The following is a 22655-nucleotide window of genomic DNA, read 5'->3' on the forward strand; positions in this document are numbered from 1 at the left end:
ATACAAGTAATTTTTTCAGTTTTTTTTTTATGGTTTAAGGGTTTTTCATTTTTTTTTTATTGTTTTTTGGATACATGTAAGTGATTTTCTCACTTTGGTTTTAGGATTTTTCATTGATTGTCATTGATTTTGACTGTTTTTTTTCAGTTTATATTTGTCGTATTTTGATGTCGTTTGAGTTTGATAATAGACACATGAGTTTAATTGTGTGTCGTATTTTGTTGTTATCTCATTTTTTTCAGTTTATAATATGTGGGGTATTTGGTTAAAAATGTAGGTAGCTAACATTATTTTATTAAAAATAGGTATGGATTTGGGCAATATGTAATTTGTAACCACTTTAAACTTCATTGTTGTATAGTTGGGTTGGTTACAAACCGACTTCAAATGTTTAAACTTTTCTTTTATGTTTCATAACTTAAATTCTTGTGAATTATGTTCAAAATGTACGTAGGTAATATTGTTTGTTAAATGGTGACTTAAATTATGTTAACGGTTTGTACATCCATTTTTGCTGATTGATTTTTAGTGTTCCTTGTTGTTAGATTGTCACCATTTTTTAGTTATATGGTTGTACCCAAGTGAGTTTTTTGTGGTGGTTTAAATAACCTTGATATGGAAAAAGGTAGTATGTGACCATTTTGGTGTAACTTGTTTTGATGTTCATATTGTTTAGGTTGGTTCCTTTTGGTGGGAAAAAATGATTTCATTACTGATTCCTTTTGTAAATCCTTCTGAATGTGCTAGGTTGACATATTATACTGCAGATGGTAACATATTTTACGGAAGATAACATGCTAAACTCAAATGGTAACATAGTGAGGATATAGAGAAGAAGAACGACTTGTTAGAGAAAATGAAGAATCTGAAGATAATTAAAGAATGAAAAATTGAAGATGGTTGTTGTAGAATTGAATATCGAAATCAGAAAAAATAGAAAAAGCGAGAAAATAGTTATGGTTGCCTTGTTAGTTTCCTGGGCTTATTTGTAGTTTGGTGTATGTTTAAGAATTGAGCATGATGCCATAAGAATGTGAACGTAATGGGAATATACATTGCCAAAGGAAATACAGCAGGAATGCCAATTTGTTTACATGTTTAACCGTTATGTTACCAACATTTATATGGTAACATATTGTGTGATAACGAGTACATTGCTTGACAAATACAATGCCATAGGTGAATCACCTTCTACAATGGTCACACATAGAATGACATGGGTGTTTACATGTTTCAAAACAATGTTACCAATTTCAATATATAACTATTTGTGCAAGAATGATAACATTACTTTTAAAATACATTGTCATAAGAAAAACTCGAAGAATGTCAATTGTCCACATATTTATTAATTATGTTACCAAATTGTATATGGGTAACATATCGAAAAAGAATTTGAACATTACTTAACATATAAAGTGTCGAAGGCGTTCACATGTTTAAACATAATGTTACCAATTTCACTATGGTAACAGTTTGTGTAAAAATGATAACATTACCTGTAAATACACTATTATAACAGATACACCAAGAATGTTAAATGTTCACATATTTACCCAATATGTTACCAAATTGTATATGACAACATATTTTGCAAGAATGAAAACAATACTTGTAAAATACACTGCCATAAGAAATACACTAAGAATGTCAATTGTGTACATATTTTTTATCCATTATGGTACCAAATTGTATATGGTGACATATTGTGGAAGAATGAGAACATTATTTGTAAATTACACTGTCATAAGAAATACACCAAGAATGTCAATTGTTTACATATTTAATATTGTGTTACCGAATTTAATATAGTAACATATTGTGTAAGATTGAAAACATTCATTGACATATTGTGCGAGATGTTGCTTTCCCAAAGCTGAAACGCACAGCTTGTGAGTGTTTCCTATACATCTCGTTAATAAGTTCCCATTTTTCTGCCTTCATCACCAATAATGACTTTGAATAATTTGTACCTACACAAGTTGACATGGTAACATTAGGGGCAAAAGTATAGACATTCATTAGATATACGTGAACATATGACTTTGAATTAACTACGCAAGTTAACAGGGTGACATTAGGGTCAAAAGTAGAGACATGCTTTAAATATACGAGAACCTGTGACAATGAATTAACTACGCAATTTGACAGGGTGACATTAGGACCAAATATACGAACATTCATTAGATATACAACAATATATCCAAGCATACAGACATATCATAACATCTTTACTACATTCCAACACTAGACACCATCAGTCGTCTATATTCAAGTTAAGAATCATCAAACACTACACTCCATCAATATCTATTTTTCATGTATGCTAAAAAATGATAACATTCACTTCATAAGATTACAACAAAAATATTCACTCATTACCATCAATCCATCATCAATATTACCATAGAAAATCTCATTCATTGATTTTTGTTATAATAATCTAATTCTCAGAAAAATGTTTAATAATAATAGTAATAATAATAATATGCCCTAAGTTCTCAACAACATAGATTTTTGATATATACCGTTACTCATCGTCTTTTCCATCAATGCTTTGATCAATTATGGCACAATCGTCATTTCGTCCTCCATTGTTTGATCAATTATGGAACCATCGTCTTTTCCGTCAAAACTTGATGAATCTGCCATTTTTAGAAAAAAAAAAAAAAAAAAAAAAAAAAAAAAAAAAAAAGGTTTGTGAATGTTAAAGTTTGGAGTTTTCTGAGAATTTGTGGAATGTAAAAAATGACAATTGAGATGAGAAATGGATGAGAGATGTAAAACAATGGAGGAAAGTATGGAGTTAATGAAATTTCGTGAATGTTAAAGTGGGATTTTTCGAAATTTGGAATTTCGTTAATGCGAGATTTGAAATACTAGATGCACAATGGGAGTGTGATGATGGAGAGATGCACAATGAGAATGTAAAATTTGGAATATCAATATGAAAAGTGATGTGAAAGTATGAGGTTGATGGAGGAGACTACACTGTTAACCATGCACATGCATTTAATGCTAGTGTATAAAAGCAAATGATTGTAAATTAAATAATGGACCAAAGGACAAAAATAGCTACATACTCACTCCACTAGCCTGCCAACTTGCTTGTACTATACAACCCGCTTTCGTATTTTTATGTATCCGACCCGTCGCAAGCTGCGACGGGTATCGCCGTCACAAATGAGAATTTGTAATGAAAGAATACTTTTGTCAACAACTCAACATTATTATCAATTAATCTCATTGTAGACGGGTATATCCGTTTAAAGATGCAGACGAGTCAAATATGACATCACTTTCATAATAAGGCAACCCCCACCATCCCACTTGTTGTTTGTCTTATTATGAAAGTACTAACATATTTGACCCGTCTACAACTTTAGACGAATATTGTCCGTCTAAAGTGAGATTTTGTGCATTATCTAATTCAATCCAATTTAGAAATTCCGTGACTTATAATGTCATAGTTTTATGTTGGATAATTTGTCACACACTCTTTTATATAAGGTCCTTTGCGAAACACTGCTTTTATTCCAGAAAGTGTGAAAACACTCTCTTATTAATCCATTTTTATATTTAATATACTCCCAAATTCGAACCTCCGGTGATAAAAACCAATACTCCGGCCATTTACTTGTTCTAGCACGTGTGAAGATCATCCATTCCTTTCCAACCAGTCAACCACGAGCCATGACATCGATATATAAAAGAGTGACACTTATAAATATACTACACCCTTCCCCAACCTAGCAATTCCAAAAAACTCAAACAACCACATAAACGTCAGCGACCACCACAGTCACTAGCCACCATCTCTTTCCACCCAGCCAACCACAAGCCATGACGACCACCTCGTGCACTCAGAGGGCAACCACAACCTCCTCTCGCTAGTTCTCTCTTGGTTATCGAGAATAGACACGACATCAACGATCTGGAGGTAGGTGCGAAGATTGTCGACAACACCACCACTAGTGGACTCGAGGTGCGCTCAAAGCTCGACGAGGTGACCGGAGGAGGAGGCGTATATTGGGGTGTACTTGAGGGACAAGGTAGAGAAGGCAATGATGAAACTAGTTCACAAATAGGATTATACATCCATTTGTATATAAGCATTGTACAATAGGTATAAGTATTTGAGCTTATGTGTATTTTTTCTGAGCTAACTCAAAGTTTATATTTTTAATGTGTAAATGGATGAGTTCAGATACTTTCAAATAAAGCTCATATTCTTTAAAATAAAACTCGTATACTTTATTAAAAAGCTCATATTCTACACCGTACAACTGGTGATATAGTCCATGAATTGAAACTAGTTCGGGTGAATGGGTCTGATAGGTCGGATGGGAAGGAGGAGGACAGGCGTGGAGAGAAGAAAATGGGAGTATTAAGAGCGGATGTGGAAGAGATGGTGAGGTTTGTTGTGATGGTGGTGTAGCGGACAGCGGTGCGGTGGTGGTGGTGGGTACTCGGTAGGTTTGGGTTGCAACGGGAAGGGGTCGAGGTTGCTAGTATGTTGATGTTCTAATAGTGGGTAGGAAATGATATTTAATGAGTCAAAAAACTTTCTAAAGAGGTAAACAATCATCTACGAGTATTATGAGAAACGTAATGTTATTATACAGTTCGTTGTGAGTTAAAAACTTAAAATGTAGCTCGGAGTAGGATTAATTGTTGAATACTACCTTATAAATACAGTACTTTACAAACAACCTAGGTAGCACGGACACTTCTCCTAACTAGCCGTCCCGTGTCTGACGCCGTGTCGGACACCCGGACACCCACACTCGTCGGACACACGCCTAAACATGTTATAGTTTATGCGAGTAATAAAATGTCAAAAGAGATTGATTAAAAGATGGGTTTGGGTGAAAAATGAGAATTAGTTATAGTCAAGGTCAAATTTTACCTTCACTTATTTAAATTTAACATCAAATACATTAAAAAAATAAAATCATACGTTATTTATAACCATAAAATATATATTTTGTTAAATTTAAATAGCGTGTCCCGTGTCAAAAATTTCATGAGATGCCGTATCACGTGTCCGTGTCCGTGTCCGTATCCGTATTCGTATCCGTTTTGGTGCTACCTAGCAAACAACTACCTTTGATTCAATTTGTTGTTAAACACTCCCTTAAAGCATATGTTTTTATGTTAAGCACTTCCAAAATACAATTTCAGGCAAAAAAATCAAGTTTTCAGGTTAACTAACGGAGGCACGTGATTACTTTATTTGCCTTAAACTCATCTTGCTCATTTCATAATTCTAAACGTGATGGTTGTTCAGTACTCAACTTCTTCAATACTACTCCAAAATAACCAAATCCTAATTCGATTCTTCTCATTTTTCACCAATTCATCTCATCATCTAATGCACTCCTTCTCACTCTAATGAAGCTTTATTCATTTAGGTTTGTACCTTTTCTTTACTTAAGGAAATCATAATACTTAATTAAAAGCCTAATTAAACTATATTTGTTGGATGCATCTTTAGTATTTTCTAAATGTTTCATCAAAGTGGAATTTGACTGACAAGAGAGTGAAAGAAAGTAAGAGGAAGGGTTAATAAAAATGAGAGAACGAGTGAAAGATTTATAATAGAGAAGTTTTTCTTTTGTGGGGGTGGGGGAATAAAAAGGAGGTAAAAAAGTACAGAATTATCAAATGGGGTTGAGGCAACTAAAAGAAATCACGTACCTGTGGTAGTCAACACTGGAATTGCTTGACTTTTTTTTTCCAAAAATAGCACTTTGGGGAGTGTTTAATATAAAAATACATGTTTAAGGGAGTGTTTAACAGAAATGTGAACCAAAGATAGTAGTTTGCAAAGTAGCGTATTTATAAGGTAGTGTTAAACAATTGACCCCTCGAAGTAATATAAGAAGACCATGGATTATACTTAAATAACTCTTAAAATATAAACAAAAAATTGAAACAAAAAACATATTATTGTTACGTCAATAGTCATTCAAAAATTTGTTTTTGGCAAGTAAAAGCGACTTAGCACAAACCATAAACCGTAAAGTAAATCGAGCAAATGTCTAAACAAAAAAGTTGTGCTTGACATAGAATTAAGAATATGCACTACATGAACAAAGATACAAGCCATTACTATTAGGGAATGTCTAAACAAAAGTTGTGTTTGATTATTATTACTTCCTCTGTCCTGGTCATTTATTGTCCTTTTCTTTTTTTGGGTATCTCAGTTATTTGTTGTCCTTTGTATTTTAAGATACTTTTAAAGTGTTAAATGACTAAACTACCCCTTTGTTATTTCTTGACTTGGATAATCAACCATTGTGCTACGTTAGCCCTTAAAATTTGACTTCAGGGGGTATTAATGTTTGGCTAAAATTCCCATTAGGTGATTCCCTTTAAATATGGTTCCCACTTTTTAAAATCTGATCCCCATTATTTTCCTAAAAGCCGGTTGTATCTCGCTGCTGGAAAGGATGAATTAAGGGGGCAAATTGGTATTTTTAGTGATTTCCTTGGACTTTGTGCCAAAATGAAAGGACAATAAATGACCGGGACGGAGGGAGTATTTTTTTTGGCTTGATTAGGGAGGAATCACAAATTCTTATTTTAGACCAACATATCCGTCTTACACCTTTAGACGGGACAAGTTAACCCATATTCGCCAAATTTATCCGTATGCACGTGCTTTGGTCAGTGTCATTCATTTAATGCAGTGGCTCCACTTAATATTTTATTAATTTGTAAGCCCACAGAGCATTAAATGCTTGGACAATAATGATTATCATATGTCTCACTGCTTCCTTCTTAATATTTTATTCCTATGTTTTGCATTTTATGTACTTCAACTAGTTTTTATACCCGTGAAAATCACGGGTGCATGTAAGACTAATTAGATATGTTCACACACAAACTAATCACATTATTTTAGAATATATTTACAACTTTGTTGTCTTATGTTTTGTATTGCAATTCATATCTTTTGGTGGGAGAAATAACATCTTATATCCAATTTCAAGTGAATTAATAGTATATTATATTCTTCCAAAAAAAATAGTATATTATATTCGGATAAGTAGATCGATACAGTAATGTATCAATATAAATTATAACTACTTAATTGAACATCGATAATTATGCTACAAAACTAACAGTGTTAATAGAATATCCGATATATGTCTAGCTGATTTGCATCATTAAACATTCTTAGTATGAAAGTAAATGATTGTATTATTAACAATTTTAGTGCCACGACTTTAAGACTATCATTATATAAATTTGAGAATACAATCCATATTCACATTATCAAACATAATTATTTATATAATACATTTTTCATTTGCATATTTGTAATTCTAATAACAATAAACTCAATTCTTAAAATGCTAACATTATTACCAATTAATTATATCAATTTTATCCAATTATGGATTCTAATTTGATTGTAGAACATGTGTTTGATTCGTTCATTATAAATTATTGATCAGAATATCGGGTCAGTGATGAGTAGGGAGGGGATTGATGGGTTGGTGGTGGGTTGGGATGAGTGGGCGCATTGGTAGGGGTAGTATGTTAGCTGAGCACATTGACATCATCAACACCAACGACTCTTTCAATAAAAGGCAATTATCTTCATTGCCTTGATTAGTTTTCTAGCTGTTAGAAGTTTTATATTTACCTTATTTAGCTTATCCTTTGTATTATATATAGTTGGCAAATATCATTATTGCAAGGCAACAAGTTGTAATCAATTACCAATTATCAATAAAATACTATATGCAAATCAATTATATCTATTCTATAATTCTTAACATGGTATCAGTATACTAGGTTTCTTTCATTATACATCCTGTTTATTTTTTTTTCCCATTCACGTTCAAACACTGGCATCATGACAAACGATTCTCTTATCAAACCTCCAGAAACAAATCAATCATCAACACCTCAATTCACATACGTCCAGGTTGAAAATCCTGGCGCTAACATCACTCAAACCCTCTTTAATGGCAACAACTATGATGACTGGTCTCAAGCTTTCCATCTTGCTTTAACAGCGAAAGGAAAGGAAGGCTATGTGGACGGGACGATTAAAAAACCATCTGACGGCACTCTCGCTTCCTGGCGGTCACAAAATGCTCTTGTGACGGCTTGGATTTACAATTCTATTGAACCATCTCTTCGGAAATCTATCACGCGACGTTCTGAAGCGCATCAGGTATGGTCCGATATTCGGTCTCGTTTCTTTCAAAACAATGATGCTCGTCTTTATCGTTTACAGGCCGATCTTATGGCTTGTAAACAAGCATCCAATGAATCCTTAATGACTTATTATGGTCGTCTTATCAATCTTTGGGACGATTTACTAGAGGCTGACCCTTTACCCTCGTGTCCATGTGATCCATGTACTTGCACCTGGGTGTCTATTATTGATGAACGAAGGGAAAGACAAAGGGTTCGAGAATTTTTAATGGGTTTAAACGATACATATGATAATGCCCGTTCTCAAATCCTTGCTCTTTCCCCTTTGCCTAATCTTAACACCATATATAATCGTTTATTGCAAGAAGAGAGTATGAAAGCTTTTACCATCACCAAAAGCGTCCCCCAACCCGACACCATGGCTTATGCCGCACGCGTTCACCACAACCCGGCCAAAACAGGGGGGCGTCGAAAAAGGGGGTCACGACAACCCAATCCTAATGATCCTCGTCCTTGGTGTATTGCTTGTCTTAGACATGGTCATTTGTACACTAGCTGTTTTCGTTATACCGGTAAATGGCCGGAATACTGGGGTGATAGGCCAAGGGATAGAATCTATATTAATGAGAAGGACATGAGTCGAACCGTGGTTCCCGATGTTGAGGGACGTGCTCGTTATGAACAATTGAAGAAAACAGGGGCTTCATCTTCCTCGAATCCACCTGCTGGTCCGCGGGTACACATGGTTGGAGGTCCGTCTAATGATATTTGCAGTTCGGGACAACTTGATAAAATTGATTTGAACAATTTGTCTCCTACTGCTATAAAAGACATCAAGCTTCTACTGGAAAGCCGCAAGCCTACTGACTCCATCGAGCATTTGAACGGTACCCCTCTTTTAAATTTTACTTGGCTTATCGATACCGGGGCATCCCACCACATGTCGGGATGTCGTAATTGTTTTATAAATTTACACACTATTCCACCTATGTCCGTGGGATTACCTAATGGTGATTTAACTATCGCCTCTCATATGGGTGATGTACCTTTATCTCCTTCTCTTATTTTACGCAACGTATATTATGCGGACAAATTGAATTGTAATCTTATTTCTGTTTCAAAATTATTGTCTGACGAATCCATTATAATTCAGTTTGCCCATACTATGTGTTTGATACAGGACCGTTCCTCGAGGTTGACGATTGGAGTCGGTGAGCAAGCACACGGGTTATATTATTTAACCGGAGTTCGGACCTCTTCGCCTCGGGTTAATACCATAGAAGTTTCACCACCTCATGAGATTTGGCATAGGAGGTTGGGGCATCCCTCTTCTTCCGTCTTGAAATTTTTACCGTTTTTCAATAATTGTGCTAAAACAGTTTTTTCTAGCACTACGTGTGAGATTTGTTTGCAAGCTAAACAAACTCGTTCTACTTTTCATTTAAGTTCGAATAATGCGGACAATATTTTTGACATCATACATTGCGATATTTGGGGTCATTATTCCACCAACGCTTCTTGTGGATCTAGATATTTTTTAACTATCGTAGATGATTTTTCTCGCTCCACTTGGGTCTTTCTTTTAAAAAGGAAAAGTGACACTCAACAAACACTTTTAAATTTTTTCTCCATGGTTGAACGCCAATTCAACAAGAAAATCAAAATTTTACGCAGCCGATAACGGACCGAATTTACAAGTTTAGCCAATTTTTTCTTTGAAAACGGCATCATTTTTCAAACATCTCAAGTTGATACACCACAACAAAACGGTCGTGTTGAAAGAAAACATCGTCATATTCTCAATGTAGCACGTGCTCTTTTATTTCAAGCTTTTTTACCAACTTCTTTTTGGGGAGAATGCATTTTAACCGCTGTCTATCTCATTAACCGCACCCCTACCACCAAACACAATGGAAAATCCCCTTACGAAATGCTTTATCAAACACCTCCACCTATGACTCACCTACGTGTTTTCGGATGTCTATGCTATGCCCGTCTAATTAATCGGTCCAAAGATAAATTTGCCCCTCGAAGTACCAAATGCATTTTCGTAGGTTACCCATATGGCAAGAAGGGTTGGCGGGTATATGATATCGAAACACGTACCTACTTCTCCTCTAGAGATGTTGTCTTCATCGAAAATGAATTTCCCTTTAAAGCCTTACCCACTTCGAACCCAACATCTACCATCGTTCCTTCCCTTACCACGCCTTTTGATGATGTTCCTATTTCTATCACTCCATCTATATCGACCCCTGCCCCTGACGCTACTCCCGATCCCACACCATCCTCACCCTCTATCCCTACCTCACCTGACACTCCCCAAACGCCACCATCCAACTCTGCCCCTCCCCTCACGCCTTCCGCCGCTACAACATCTCCAACCCCGGAAACCAACAACAGCGCTACATCACCACCTTCCACGTCCTCCTCATCACCTCCACCCGAAAGTGACACTCACGATACCACCACCACTCAACCCCTCGACTTAGGCAAAGGCCAACGTCCAAAATTCCCTAACTCCCGTCTCAAAGACTATCACCAACCTCCACGTCATCCATCAACTCACATGCTCACGGCTTCATCTTCAACCGAGACACGGTATCCCTTATCTCATTTTATTTCTTATAATCAATTTTCTACTAAACACAAATGTTTTTTAGCGGCCGTGACTAAAAACCACGAGCCTAGCAATTTTCGTGATGCTATGCAGGACCCTCAATGGAAGAAGGCCATGAAATCTGAGGTTGATGCTCTTGAAAGAAATAAAACTTGGACCTTGGTCGATCTTCCACCCAACAAGAAAGCAATTGGTTCCAAATGGGTATATCGTATTAAATATAACGCCAACGGAACTATTGAGCGCTACAAGGCCCGTCTCGTTGTCATGGGCAATCGTCAAGTCGAAGGTGTTGATTTCAATGAAACTTTTGCTCCTACCGCAAAAATGGTTACCGTTCGCACATTATTCGCCATCGCTGCCGCAAAAGGATGGGCACTTCATCAAATGGATGTCCATAATGCTTTTCTTCATGGCGATCTCAACGAAGAAGTTTACATGAAACCCCCTCCTGGTTTTTCCGATGACACCAAAGGCAAAGTTTGTCGCCTTCAAAAGTCCCTCTACGGCCTTAAACAAGCACCTCGATGCTGGTATGCCAAACTTGCTTCCGCTCTTAAACAATACGGGTTTATTCAATGCCCCTATGATCATTCTCTTTTTTCTATCAACAAAACCAAGGATGAATTACATGTCCTCATATATGTCGATGATTTAGTCATTTGTGGGAACAACCAAAACACCATCGAAAAATTCAAGGCTTATCTAAGTAAGTGTTTCCACATGAAAGACTTGGGTATTTTAAAATATTTCTTGGGCTTGGAAATTGCAAGAAGCAAAGAAGGTATTTTTGTATCTCAACGAAAGTACACATTAGACATCCTTGATGAAACCGGCCTCCTAGGTTCCAAACCCGCGCCTATCCCCATGGAACCCAACCACCGACTTAGCCTATCCACTTCCCCCCTTCTTACGGACCCGCAACCATATCAAAGGCTAGTGGGTCGGCTCGTTTATCTCCTTACAACCCGCCCGTAACCGACTTATGCGGTCCACATCTTGGCACAATTTATGCAAAGTCCTCGTATTGATCATTGGAATGCCGCTCTACAAGTGGTTCGATATTTAAAAAATAAACCCGGCCAAGGATTGTTATATTCAGCCGATAACATTCTCACCCTCAACGGATATTGCGATGCCGACTACGCAAGTTGTCCCCTAAGTCGAAGATCCCTCTCGGCATATGTTATGTTTCTTGGAAATGCCCCCATCTCTTGGAAAACAAAGAAACAACCAACCGTCGCAAAATCATCGGTGAGTCGAATATCGTGCTATTTCATACTGCTTTCGGAATTGAAATGGCTCAAGGGTCTTCTCGTGTTCTTCAAGATTGCCCATGATCAACCAATCGACTTATTATGTGACAATCGATCCGCTTTATATATTGCCCAAAACTTAGGTCTTTCATGAACGGACGAAGCACATTGAAATTGATTGTCATTTCATTCGGGACGAAATACTTAAAGGTACTATCAAACCAAGCTACGTTCATACAAAGGAACAACTAGCCGATATTTTTACTAAAGCTCTTGGTCGACTTCCATTTACTGAGTTACTCTCCAAGTTGGGCGTTTCGAGTCTTCACGCGCCAACTTGAGGGGGGATGTTAGCTGAGCACATTGACATCATCAACACCAACGGCTCTTTCAATAAAAGGCAATTATCTTCATTGCCTTGATTAGTTTTCTAGCTGTTAGAAGTTTTATATTTACCTTATTTAGCTTATCCTTTGTATTATATATAGTTGGCAAATATCATTATTGCAAGGCAACAAGTTGTAATCAATTACCAATTATCAATAAAATACTATATGCAAATCAATTATATCTATTCTATAATTCTTAACATAGTACGTTTCCGTTATTAAATAAAAAAAATTTAAGCAACACGGAATGTGTTTTGTAACAGCCCGACCTAGACCCTAGGTCGGGAACGGTCACTCATGGTAGCTCGCCAGGTTGTGTGCATGGCCCACAGATCAACATGGTTCATTTTCAGCGCATTTTGTCTTCACTCATGCGCATCCCGAGAACCTTCCCATGAGGTCACTCATCCTAAGACTTCTCCCTTAACTGTGGAGTTTTTTTGCATGGATAATCAGAAAGAAAGTGCATTTTGTTTGTATGAGTAGTACTTCAAATCTCTTTAAGCACTAGTCAGATTCTAAGCCTATCAATGGACCTCTTCAATGGGTTAACCCGCCCGAATAACGTCTTCGGTTCAGTGGAGTATTACATGTTTGATTCTCTCGATTTTTCATTTTGTTTTTCTCTTGTCGAAATATTTTTTTTTTGTCTCTTTGTGCTCTTGTTTATTTTCACTTATTGTTGCATGTAACTTTTTTTTTTTTTTTAATTTTGTTTCTTATTGCGGTATTTTTTTTATTTGTATTCTTGAATAATGTGGCTTTAGAAGAGCTTTTATGGGTACTCTATTTTATTTTATTTGTTATACAATATATTTATTTTGGTGCGCTATCTAAGATTTTCAGACGTCATATGAAAAAAATATGTAAGACAATACTTTCAAAGTTTTCTTTATGTGTCCAATTAATTAAAGTTGAGGGGTATACAACAGAAGATGGGATAACGTTTATAAACGACGTGAAAAAAAAACGATAGAATGTGATTCGTATTTGTCGTGTAACTTATTGTAACAATAAAACCTTAAAATTTAAAATTTAGTATTTGGTTTGATTTTGATTTACTATAAGAATACAAAACCAAATTTTAATAATATATAGATTTTAATGTTTTGTGCAATAAATGCTACAAATTCATTCAACTTTTCTTTTTCCTTTTTAAAAATATATGATGATGTGGCTTTTTAAATTCTATTAGAATAGGGAATGGTGAAGTGTGGTGTTTTGTTTTGGCTTTTTATAATATATATAGATAGATATAGATAGTTCAATCACACGTAGCACCAAAAAAAAAAAATAGTTCAATCACACGCCAACCTTCATCTTCAATCCTTCATCTTTTCAATACTCATACCCCAACTTCAACATTCATACTTTTGTGGCAATATCTATTCCGTGACTATTAATTATGTGGTGATTTCATATATTTGGTAACATTTCATGCTTCTGTGTCAAAATATTTGTCATAACTACTTGTTAAGAATGCAAATTCAGAAATTTAAAATAGCTTCATATATGTTCTTAGTGGGTACATATTACCTCAAATTAATCTTCCATGTAGTCTCATTTGCACTATTTATAACACATTAGCATTTTTTTGACTTATTATATAATTGGTCACATATTATGCTTCTGTGGGAACAGCTTTGCTATACATATAACTACTTGTTCCGAATGCAAGTTTAGAAATTAAAAATAGTCTCATTTATGTTCTTAATAGACACGTTACACCAAAATAAATCTTCCATTTATGCAGTCGGTTTAGATTATTTGTAACCACATTAAGAAATATTTAAGTTCTCATGTAATGGGTAACAAACTAACATTTTATCCTTTTCTGTCCACATCTTCTATACTTATTCATCAAAACCCAAAAACCCATTTTTTTTCCACAAAATGTTACCATTGTTACAGAGTAAACAATACTCAATAAATCAACACATTCATCAAAACCCAAACCCATATTTTCATGTTTCATTCAAAAGTAAACGACAAAACCCAAAAAAGAAACCAAATTTTTAGAGTTTCGATCAAAAGCAAAACACAAAACTCTAATAATTAAAATCAATACATTTTGAAAGTTAATACAAACAATAACCATTAAAATGTACAAATTAAAGATAATAAAGCTTATCTAACATCTTTTTTTTTTCTACATATTTCTTCACATCTTTGATGAAGATGAGATTTAATTAAGAAAATTTTGATTTCTCATGTAATAGGTAACATTCTATCCTTTTATGTCAACATCTTATATACATATTCATCAAAACCGAGAAAACCATTTTTTTCGTAACCATTATTACATAGGAAAAAATACTCAATAAATCACCAAATTCATCAAAACCCAGAAACCCATATTTTCATGTTTCATTCAAAAATAAATGACAACCCAAAAAAACCAGATTTTTTGGAGTGTCAATCAAACGCAAAACATAAAACTCTATAATAATTAAAATCAATACATTTTGAAAGTTTATACAAAGAATGGCCATTAGAATGTACAAATTATAGATAATAAAGCTTATCTAACATCTTCTTTTTCTCCATATTTCTTCTCATCTTTATCTTTTGTAATTTTTTTGGGTTATAAATTAAGTTGGGTAAAAGAAGATGAATAATAAAAAGAGGTTTTAAAAAAAATGTGGGAAAACTTGAATTATTGGGTAAAAAGAAGGATATTGTGAAGATGAGGATGATGGGGATTCAATTTTGAGAGAGAGAGAAATGTATTTTGTGTTTGGAAAATATAAAATATTGAATTTGTTCAAATGTTTTAGCTTATTGGAATCATAAAGACATTTTATATTTTTTAATACTAAAATGTCAATTCATCTACACACCTACCTATTTTGCCACCTAATCACCTATACCCTACATCTTTTTTTCGGTTCATACTAGATTCCTTCAATATGGTACTAGTTCGACCCGTCTTATACTTAAGACGGATACCATCCGTCTTAAGTAAGACTAATTGGGGAGGAATAAGGCTCAATGGTGAGATGAAGGTGAATATGTGATAAAGATGGTGAAGATGGTGTATGCAGCATGTAGATGATGAAGAATGGAGAAGTGAAGACTGACGATGGTGAAGCTACAAGTAGTTGGTAGAAAATAAAGTGCAGGAGTGCTAGATAAATTTTCAAAATGTGAGGTAAATGTGAGGGTACCTCCTAGAATTCCAAAATTTATAAGGGTACCATGTAGAATTTTCTTTAATATGAAGAATAGATAAGCCAATATACTAAAGATTTTGCCTAAATGTGGACAAAACTATACAATTATGAAAAAGAATGTTGTGGTATATAATTCCAACATAAAAAATATCATTCAAACGACAACTATCAAAAATGTCGAAAACCCGCTCCCACAATTTAGAAGGTCCCCATTAAATTTAATTTAATGATCAAATAAAGTCAATTTTGACCATTAATCTCTCTAAATAGGCAGATAACTAACTCGTCACTTTTAGTTTATCAACTGTAGTTAAAGAAAGTCGTAGATGATGTATATTGTGAGAACCTATTGGTCAAAATTGTTATTGTTTGATACGAAGTCAAATAAAGAAATTATACACACGAGTACTAAATAAATATCCAAAATTGTAAGCCTAAACAGCTACTTGTGTACTATAACTAACAAGGAAGAGAACCTGATATGCCTGTGCAAAACAAGACGTCAGCCACCAAACAAAACCACCACCTTGGTAGCACCACCGGTAGGCTAGTATGATTTTGCGAAAATGGCAACTTCGCCAGCAGGATTACCGGTCATTAAACAGGTTTTTGGTCCGAGTGGTTGTTCAAAAGGGAAACATCTAATAGTTGCTCCAGTTTCCTCCTTTACTTTCAACTCATCCTTGTCACTGTACCAATGACATAACCAAGTACGGAGTATAAAATTGCTTATATTTGAAGACTGAGATGAGGATTTTATTGTGGAAGAGTTGTAAGATATACCGAGACAGAGAGGGGAAGATGAGAAGAGGACAGTACCTGGCAGACCATGGACCCCTGGCCCATTTTCCTACAGAAATCGCCTCCTTCAGCTCATCATATGACGTTACATCAATAATGTTACTGCAGAAAATGAATATTACAGTAAGCTAAACCAATTATATGAATAACTGAACGTAAGATGCAGGAAGACAAGAGACTAGTCAACTAATGGACTCCTATAAAATAAGGTCGACAGTGCTAAACATAAATCAGGACTAAATAACATTGCACGCTCACAAAAGAAGACGACTTTTCAACAGCACCCTTCACAGGACTACAGGAGCAGAACCATTGATATAGCAAAATTCTATATCAACTAAATTGTCAAACTGTGTCCATTTCTATGTTTATTTTTCTTCAGTGGCTTTTTATTTTGTTAAATGGCCTTTCTTGAATTAAACATGCCACGCCGTAAACATAAGAACTCAGAGAAGGAGATGAGCAATAGGTTCCCATCACCATTACATGGTTTGGGGTTCGGTTAGACGATCTTTGAATTGAACCCATACTGTGATGGAGTTTTCATGGATGCCAAGGCTCGTTGTATTTGAAGTGTGAACCCAATTTAGTAAAGGTCGAGAGCATTTCAAGAAATTGAACCAATCTCGCAAACCGAATTGAACATCAAACCATGCAACCCTAGTTTAAACTTTACCTAAGATCACAATAAATCTCCGCTGATCCTTTCTATTTCTCACCATTTTCCTTGACAGACTGTTCCAATCCTCTTGAACACTCTTTCAAGGTTCAGAAACAGCAACAAGAACATTACCGTTGTGTCTCAAAGGCTCCCATCTATGACAGGTAACTCCTTTTAATCTTTTAAGGTGATCTATACTACAGCTTTTGTAAAATGATTCCTAACTAAAAAGGTAGCATATGTGACACACTATCAAATGCAAAAGGTCACCATGAACCAGAACAAGAGGCTGGCCACATTTCCATGACTGATAACAGATCAAGGATTATATGTTGTGGTACATGAGATACAAAATAAAAATAATCCGCCCTGCACCCATCCCCGAGTATATGCTTCAACAGAAATTGGGGGTCCATATTCTAGGAGCTCAAACTATGGGATTGAATAAATCCTCCTCCATCTGTCGAATCGAGGGCTCAAGAATGTTATATAAAATTCTTTGACCCCCATAATGATTATAATTACCACGAATTTGAACAGAAAAAATATACATTAAAAAAAAAGCTGTTTCATGCGTATACTTGACATAACTGATATTCAAATAGTGCTCAATACACAATTACACATGCAATGGATCATATATAACATACCTGTCACGGAATGAAATTGCCATGCTTAGCAGTGATGCGTGTATCTCATCCAACTTGTCCTTTACATAAGAAACCAGAACACTAGGTTCCATCGATATACCAAAGACTTTCCCTTGTTTACCAGGAATATCCCTTCTTGATATGACCACACTCTTATTTGAGACATCACGAGGACCAATTTCAATTCTAATGGGAACCCCCTGAAAAAACAAAATTTCGGCTGAAACAAAAGCAAAGCATATTTACAACCAAATAATACACTACAGCCACCAATGATCTGCTGTTCAGATGCAGACGCTTATAATTTTTTTTTATAGATCAGAATTCAAGAAATAGCACCATAAGCCATAGTCTTTACACCTACTCTGAAAATTCATGCCTAAATCAGATATGAGAAGCCGAGGTCTGAAAGTTCATATTTCAGGAGAGAGTTTGGGATCTAATTAGAAATCTTTTTCTTGTTTTTCACGATTGTTTGAAGATTCATATTGTCCCCATGGCTGTAGCACTGAGTACACTAGCAAGTGCTATATTAATTAAAATTCGTGATATGCAAAACCGTATAACCAGCCTCTAAGAATGCAAAGCAGCAGAAAATAACATACACATAGTTCTATGAGATCATTTTGAAACAAACCCCTTAACCAAAATTTAGAGTTCGTAACCACAAACGGCTATAAGCTCCACCTTCATTTCCCAGAAGTTGAATTTCCAACCAGGCGTTCTCTGCTCCGAGTCATCAAGCTTAACTTTAACTCCTGCACTTTTCAAAACTTCGAATGCAGTAGCTGCTGCACTGAGAACACCAGATTTCTCTTCTTCCTTTTTCCAAATTGGCACAATTACGACCTGGAAGAAGCAAAACATAACACATAAGAGATATCTCTCTCTCAAAAAAAAAACAGAGATAGGTACAAGGTTGAATCTGCAAATATGAACTGACAGTAAGCAATATGGCAGAGTAGCTTGCATGTACCAGGGAGGGGGTGCTAGAGTTAAAAAGTAAAATCCAAAAAGTCAACCCAGTTACAGTGACACAAAAATCATCTCTTCCAACTACATAAGTCATTGAAAAAGAAGATGAATATATTTACAAAATCATTTTTAGTAGCCACCTCTTCGACAGATCATTAAGTTGACATAAATATTTTCAGTTTAGGATTTAGTGAGCAATGAAAATGACTCTAACGAACCATCCACTGCGTTTCTCAAAAAGAATGGTCAGCTCGTTTTCAGTTACAAGCCACTTGTTCCTATTCTTCTATTATTTTGTAAAAAGGCTCCCATTTACCTTGCTTAGGCCTTGGGAGCGAGCAATGTTACTTCAACTCTTCATTTTTGAAGCAATGATCGTCCCACATGACACTTAAGGATATGGGTATGGCATTCGTACCCGACCCTTTCAAGCGATAGAATGGGAGACTCACAAGAACAAGGTAGAGGAAGAGAATATTTCACTTTCAACAATTCAAGATATTTCAAAATTATAGCTAAATTTCTTTGTGAAGACGTGTCATTGTGCAGCCGTACACAGGTCCGTATTTTAATATAAAGTGCCCATGTTAAAACTGAGGATTGACGAGCCCAAAACATAAATATGAACTTGTATCCCGCTCTCCTACTCGTGTCTCAATAACATAGGGAGAAAGAGCCTCATCCAAGCATAACGCCACTACGGCAATGTTTGATGATGGTGATGACTGATGAGCCTTGTTGACAAATCAACATCAATTTTTAGATATTTATTTAAGATAACTTAGAAAAAGAAGATACCAAATTCTATCTCCTTTCACTTGGTAACATAAACATTGTACTATAAGATTTATAAGATAGTTTTGCAAACGAGAAACCAAAGAATAAGATCTACCAAGTAACCTGTATAGGAGCAACTCTCGGAGGAAGCATTAGGCCAGCATCATCTCCATGAGTCATTATTATACCGCCCACAAAACGTGTGCTAACAGCCCATGAAGTCTGCCAAACATGTTGCCTTTGACCATTTTCATCAGTAAACTGCATAGACAATCTGTTCAAGTCATTTACTCGAACTGCAATCTATTCTTGAACAAAATCAAGGTAAAAAGCTTGCATGAAAAACTTATGTTGAACCTGGGTTTCAAATGCACGAGAAAAATTCTGTCCAAGGTTATGGCTAGTCCCTGCTTGTAAAGCTTTCCTATCTCCCATCATAGCCTCAATAGTATATGTCCTATCAGCACCAGCAAACGTCTCTACCTTTGATTTACGACCAGTAATCACAGGTATTGCTGCTTGCTCATATGCAAATTTTGTGTAGATGTCAATCATTTGCAAGGCCTGAACCCAAAAACATTTTTTTTATTAGTCTAGGCTCTAGAGATGGCATATGACATGGATAGCCGTAGCATTCTGCAAAATTTTAAAAAAAACCTCTTTTTCTGCTTCTTCTGGAGTAGCATGAGCAGTATGGCCTTCCTGCCAGAGAAATTCAAGAGTCCTCACAAATGGTTTGGTGCGCATCTCCCATCTTGTGACATTTGCCCACTAAAAAATAATTGAATATCGATCTAAGTTATTACAAAGGGATAGGAAGGATGATTATAAAGCCTCAAGGACGTAAATTCCCAGTGTTATCGTTGTCTTACCTGATTAATCATGAGAGGAAGATCACGATGACTGTGAATCCATTGTGTAAACATATGGTTTACAATAGTTTCACTAGTAGGTCGAACCTGACAGAACCTCAACAAGTGCATCAATTAAAGCCAGGTCTAAGTTTAGTGACATCAATGGTATAAATAATAATAGTATCAGAGCCGATGGTTGATAAAAATACCACAAGCTTTTCTTCAAGTTCTTTTCCACCTCCAACAGTAACAAGAGCCAACTCTGGACTAAAGCCCTCAACATGACTAGCTTCTTTCTCTATGAATGAATAAGGAATAAACTGCACAAAAATCAATAACTAGAGATATTAAAAAGATCATAAATCAAACAGACATTTATTAGCATAGTGCTCGGTGTTTAAAATAATTTGCATGGTTAATAAAGTTGATACAGCTCACAAGTCACGAGTATAAAAGTCTCTCTCTAATGCAATAAGCCTCCATGACTACAAAAATTTCATATAGACTATACTCTATACTTTGTTGGTAATTTAAGTGTAACTACCGGTTTATTTTAGCGCATTCGGGTTTGGTTCATAGATTGGTAAATTCGAAATAATATAATGCAAGTTCGGGAAGTATGGAGTGTAAGCTTGCATAATTAATTATGGATTTAGGGTATAGTTTTTTGTTGAAACGACTATGACGGGGATCTTGCTGACCGGTCAGCGAGTCTCAGTCCAGGGGCGAAGCGCCTGGTTTAGGGGTTCATGGATGCAACGTGGACCCCGATAGGATATGAAGATGGTTTACACAGAGAAATCATCACATCTTCTGCATATTTGAAGATAATTAATAAACTACATACAGAACTTTTAAATTACATGTCCGGAAAACAGAGGATACAGTCAATTGGGAATAACCATGGCACTAATATAAGGGTCGAATTGTCCTATTAGTAAAGCAAAGTCGATTGGGTGTGGGTTTATTATTGTCAATTCCATTGGTGCATATTCAATATCAATGAGTTCAAGTATAAATTATAAAGCAAAATTGATGATGCAAGTGTTAAGACAAGCCCCTTACTTTGGGATAGCTTCAGCTTCAGCTTCAGCTTCAGTTTCAGTTTCAGTTTCAGTTTCAGTTTCAGTTTCAGTTTCAGTATGATGAAATTTCGCCGAATGCAGTAGCTATTAATATAAGATGATGAAGAAAGACAAGTAATCAACCTGGGGGAAATACATGTTACTATGGCCGGTTTCCTTGAACTTGACATTGAGATAATCCTGCGGGAAATACATACATAAATGTTAACTAAATAGGGGGTCGGGAATGCGGTAGTTGATTGGTTTTTCAAATAAAAGGAAAGGGAACCTGAATGGCTTCCCAGATGGCATAACCATATGGGCGAATAACCATGGTACCGCGAACGGGGCCGTAATCAGCCAGTTGGGCGCGGGATATGACGTCCAGGTACCAGGCATTGAAGTCGAGAGAACGAGGGGTAACAGCTTGCTCTGAAGAAGTCGAAGTAGACAACGACGACGTTGTTTGGGTGGAGAATCTGAAGAAAGTGGTACGACGGTGGAAGGAAGAGGAGGTAGAACGGGAGAAGGAAGGTACTGGTGCTATCAGAGTGGATAGGGGTGGCAGCCTCACTGTAAGTGGCCCCATTGCTGCTTTACCAACTTACAAGCCTCACGACGAACGACGAACCACTCACCACTCACCACTCACCAGGGTTTACTTTTCCCCACAAATTCGGATTGTGTTCTGGCTGTCTTCTCTCTCTCTCTCCAAAAAGGCTACACAAAAACCATACACGACCAATAACATCGCGACATGTGGCAAATTAGAGTTAACATTTATTGGTTAGTGTAGGGTTAAGTTAGTAATTTTAACTATATTTAGTTAAAAAATGTTGTTGATGAGGGACCTACACTTGCTATTACCATTGTGACACCTTCATTTCTTTGTTAAATACTCCCTCCATCCAAACCAAAGGTAACACTTACCTTATTCGGACCATCCAAACCAAACTACTCATTCCTTTTTTGGTAAAAAATATTATTAAAAAACTCTCACATACCCTTATTATTTACATACAATGGCATTATGTTTATGGTTCTCTTTCAATTAAAGTGTAAGTGGGTCTACTATATTTCCAATACTACCCTTACTTTTTTCATTTTTTCTTAAAACAGTGCCCCATCCCATGTTACCTTTGGTTTGGATGGGAGGGAGTATGTATCTATGTTGTTATTTGTATACTAGTTGGAAAGCCCGTGCGATGCACAGGCTCTTATTAGGATTATCTGTAAAAATATTTTCTTAAGTTAACA

At 35.8% G+C, this 22655-nt stretch overlaps 2 protein-coding genes and 1 long non-coding RNA gene across 3 annotated transcripts; 1 reads left to right on the forward strand and 2 right to left on the reverse strand.

The window, feature by feature from the left end:
* Positions 1-1706: 1706 nt before the first annotated feature.
* Positions 1707-3105, reverse strand: LOC141611918 (uncharacterized). The gene is made up of 2 exons (XR_012528898.1): positions 2529-3105; positions 1707-1973 (listed from the first exon to the last, which is right to left on the reverse strand). It is a non-coding gene; the product is annotated as an uncharacterized LOC141611918 (long non-coding RNA).
* A 4765-nt stretch (positions 3106-7870) lies between these two features.
* Positions 7871-12138, forward strand: LOC141614050 (uncharacterized). The gene is made up of 3 exons (XM_074432805.1): positions 7871-9065; positions 10233-11582; positions 12107-12138. The coding sequence occupies exons 1-3, from the start codon at positions 7871-7873 to the stop codon at positions 12136-12138; spliced, it is 2577 nt and encodes an 858-aa protein (XP_074288906.1).
* A 3788-nt stretch (positions 12139-15926) lies between these two features.
* LOC141611919 (proline--tRNA ligase, chloroplastic/mitochondrial) lies at positions 15927-22198 on the reverse strand. The gene is made up of 11 exons (XM_074430573.1): positions 21688-22198; positions 21543-21599; positions 20544-20654; positions 20353-20439; positions 20138-20251; positions 19838-20044; positions 19604-19741; positions 18416-18577; positions 17729-17928; positions 16436-16519; positions 15927-16305 (listed from the first exon to the last, which is right to left on the reverse strand). Exons 1-11 carry the CDS (start codon positions 21985-21987, stop codon positions 16164-16166), a joined length of 1602 nt encoding a protein of 533 aa, XP_074286674.1. The 5' UTR covers positions 21988-22198; the 3' UTR covers positions 15927-16163.
* Positions 22199-22655: the final 457 nt, after the last annotated feature.

Source organism: Silene latifolia, chromosome 11 (assembly GCF_048544455.1).
Source record: "Silene latifolia isolate original U9 population chromosome 11, ASM4854445v1, whole genome shotgun sequence".
In the NCBI taxonomy this organism is placed as follows: Eukaryota; Viridiplantae; Streptophyta; class Magnoliopsida; order Caryophyllales; family Caryophyllaceae; genus Silene; species Silene latifolia.

Coding starts and splice junctions, on each gene's coding strand:
- LOC141614050 (XM_074432805.1), top strand. CDS start 7,871: ATGACAAACGATTCTCTTATCAAACCTCCAGAAACAAATCAATCATCA. Junction 9,066..10,232: donor CTCCATCGAGCATTTGAACG/GTACCCCTCTTT, acceptor GCATTTTCGTAG/GTTACCCATATGGCAAGAAG. Junction 11,583..12,106: donor AATTGCAAGAAGCAAAGAAG/GTATTTTTGTAT, acceptor AAATGGCTCAAG/GGTCTTCTCGTGTTCTTCAA.
- LOC141611919 (XM_074430573.1), bottom strand. CDS start 21,987: ATGGGGCCACTTACAGTGAGGCTGCCACCCCTATCCACTCTGATAGCA. Junction 21,600..21,687: donor CCATCTGGGAAGCCATTCAG/GTTCCCTTTCCT, acceptor TATTTCCCGCAG/GATTATCTCAATGTCAAGTT. Junction 16,306..16,435: donor AGGGGTCCATGGTCTGCCAG/GTACTGTCCTCT, acceptor TCATTGGTACAG/TGACAAGGATGAGTTGAAAG.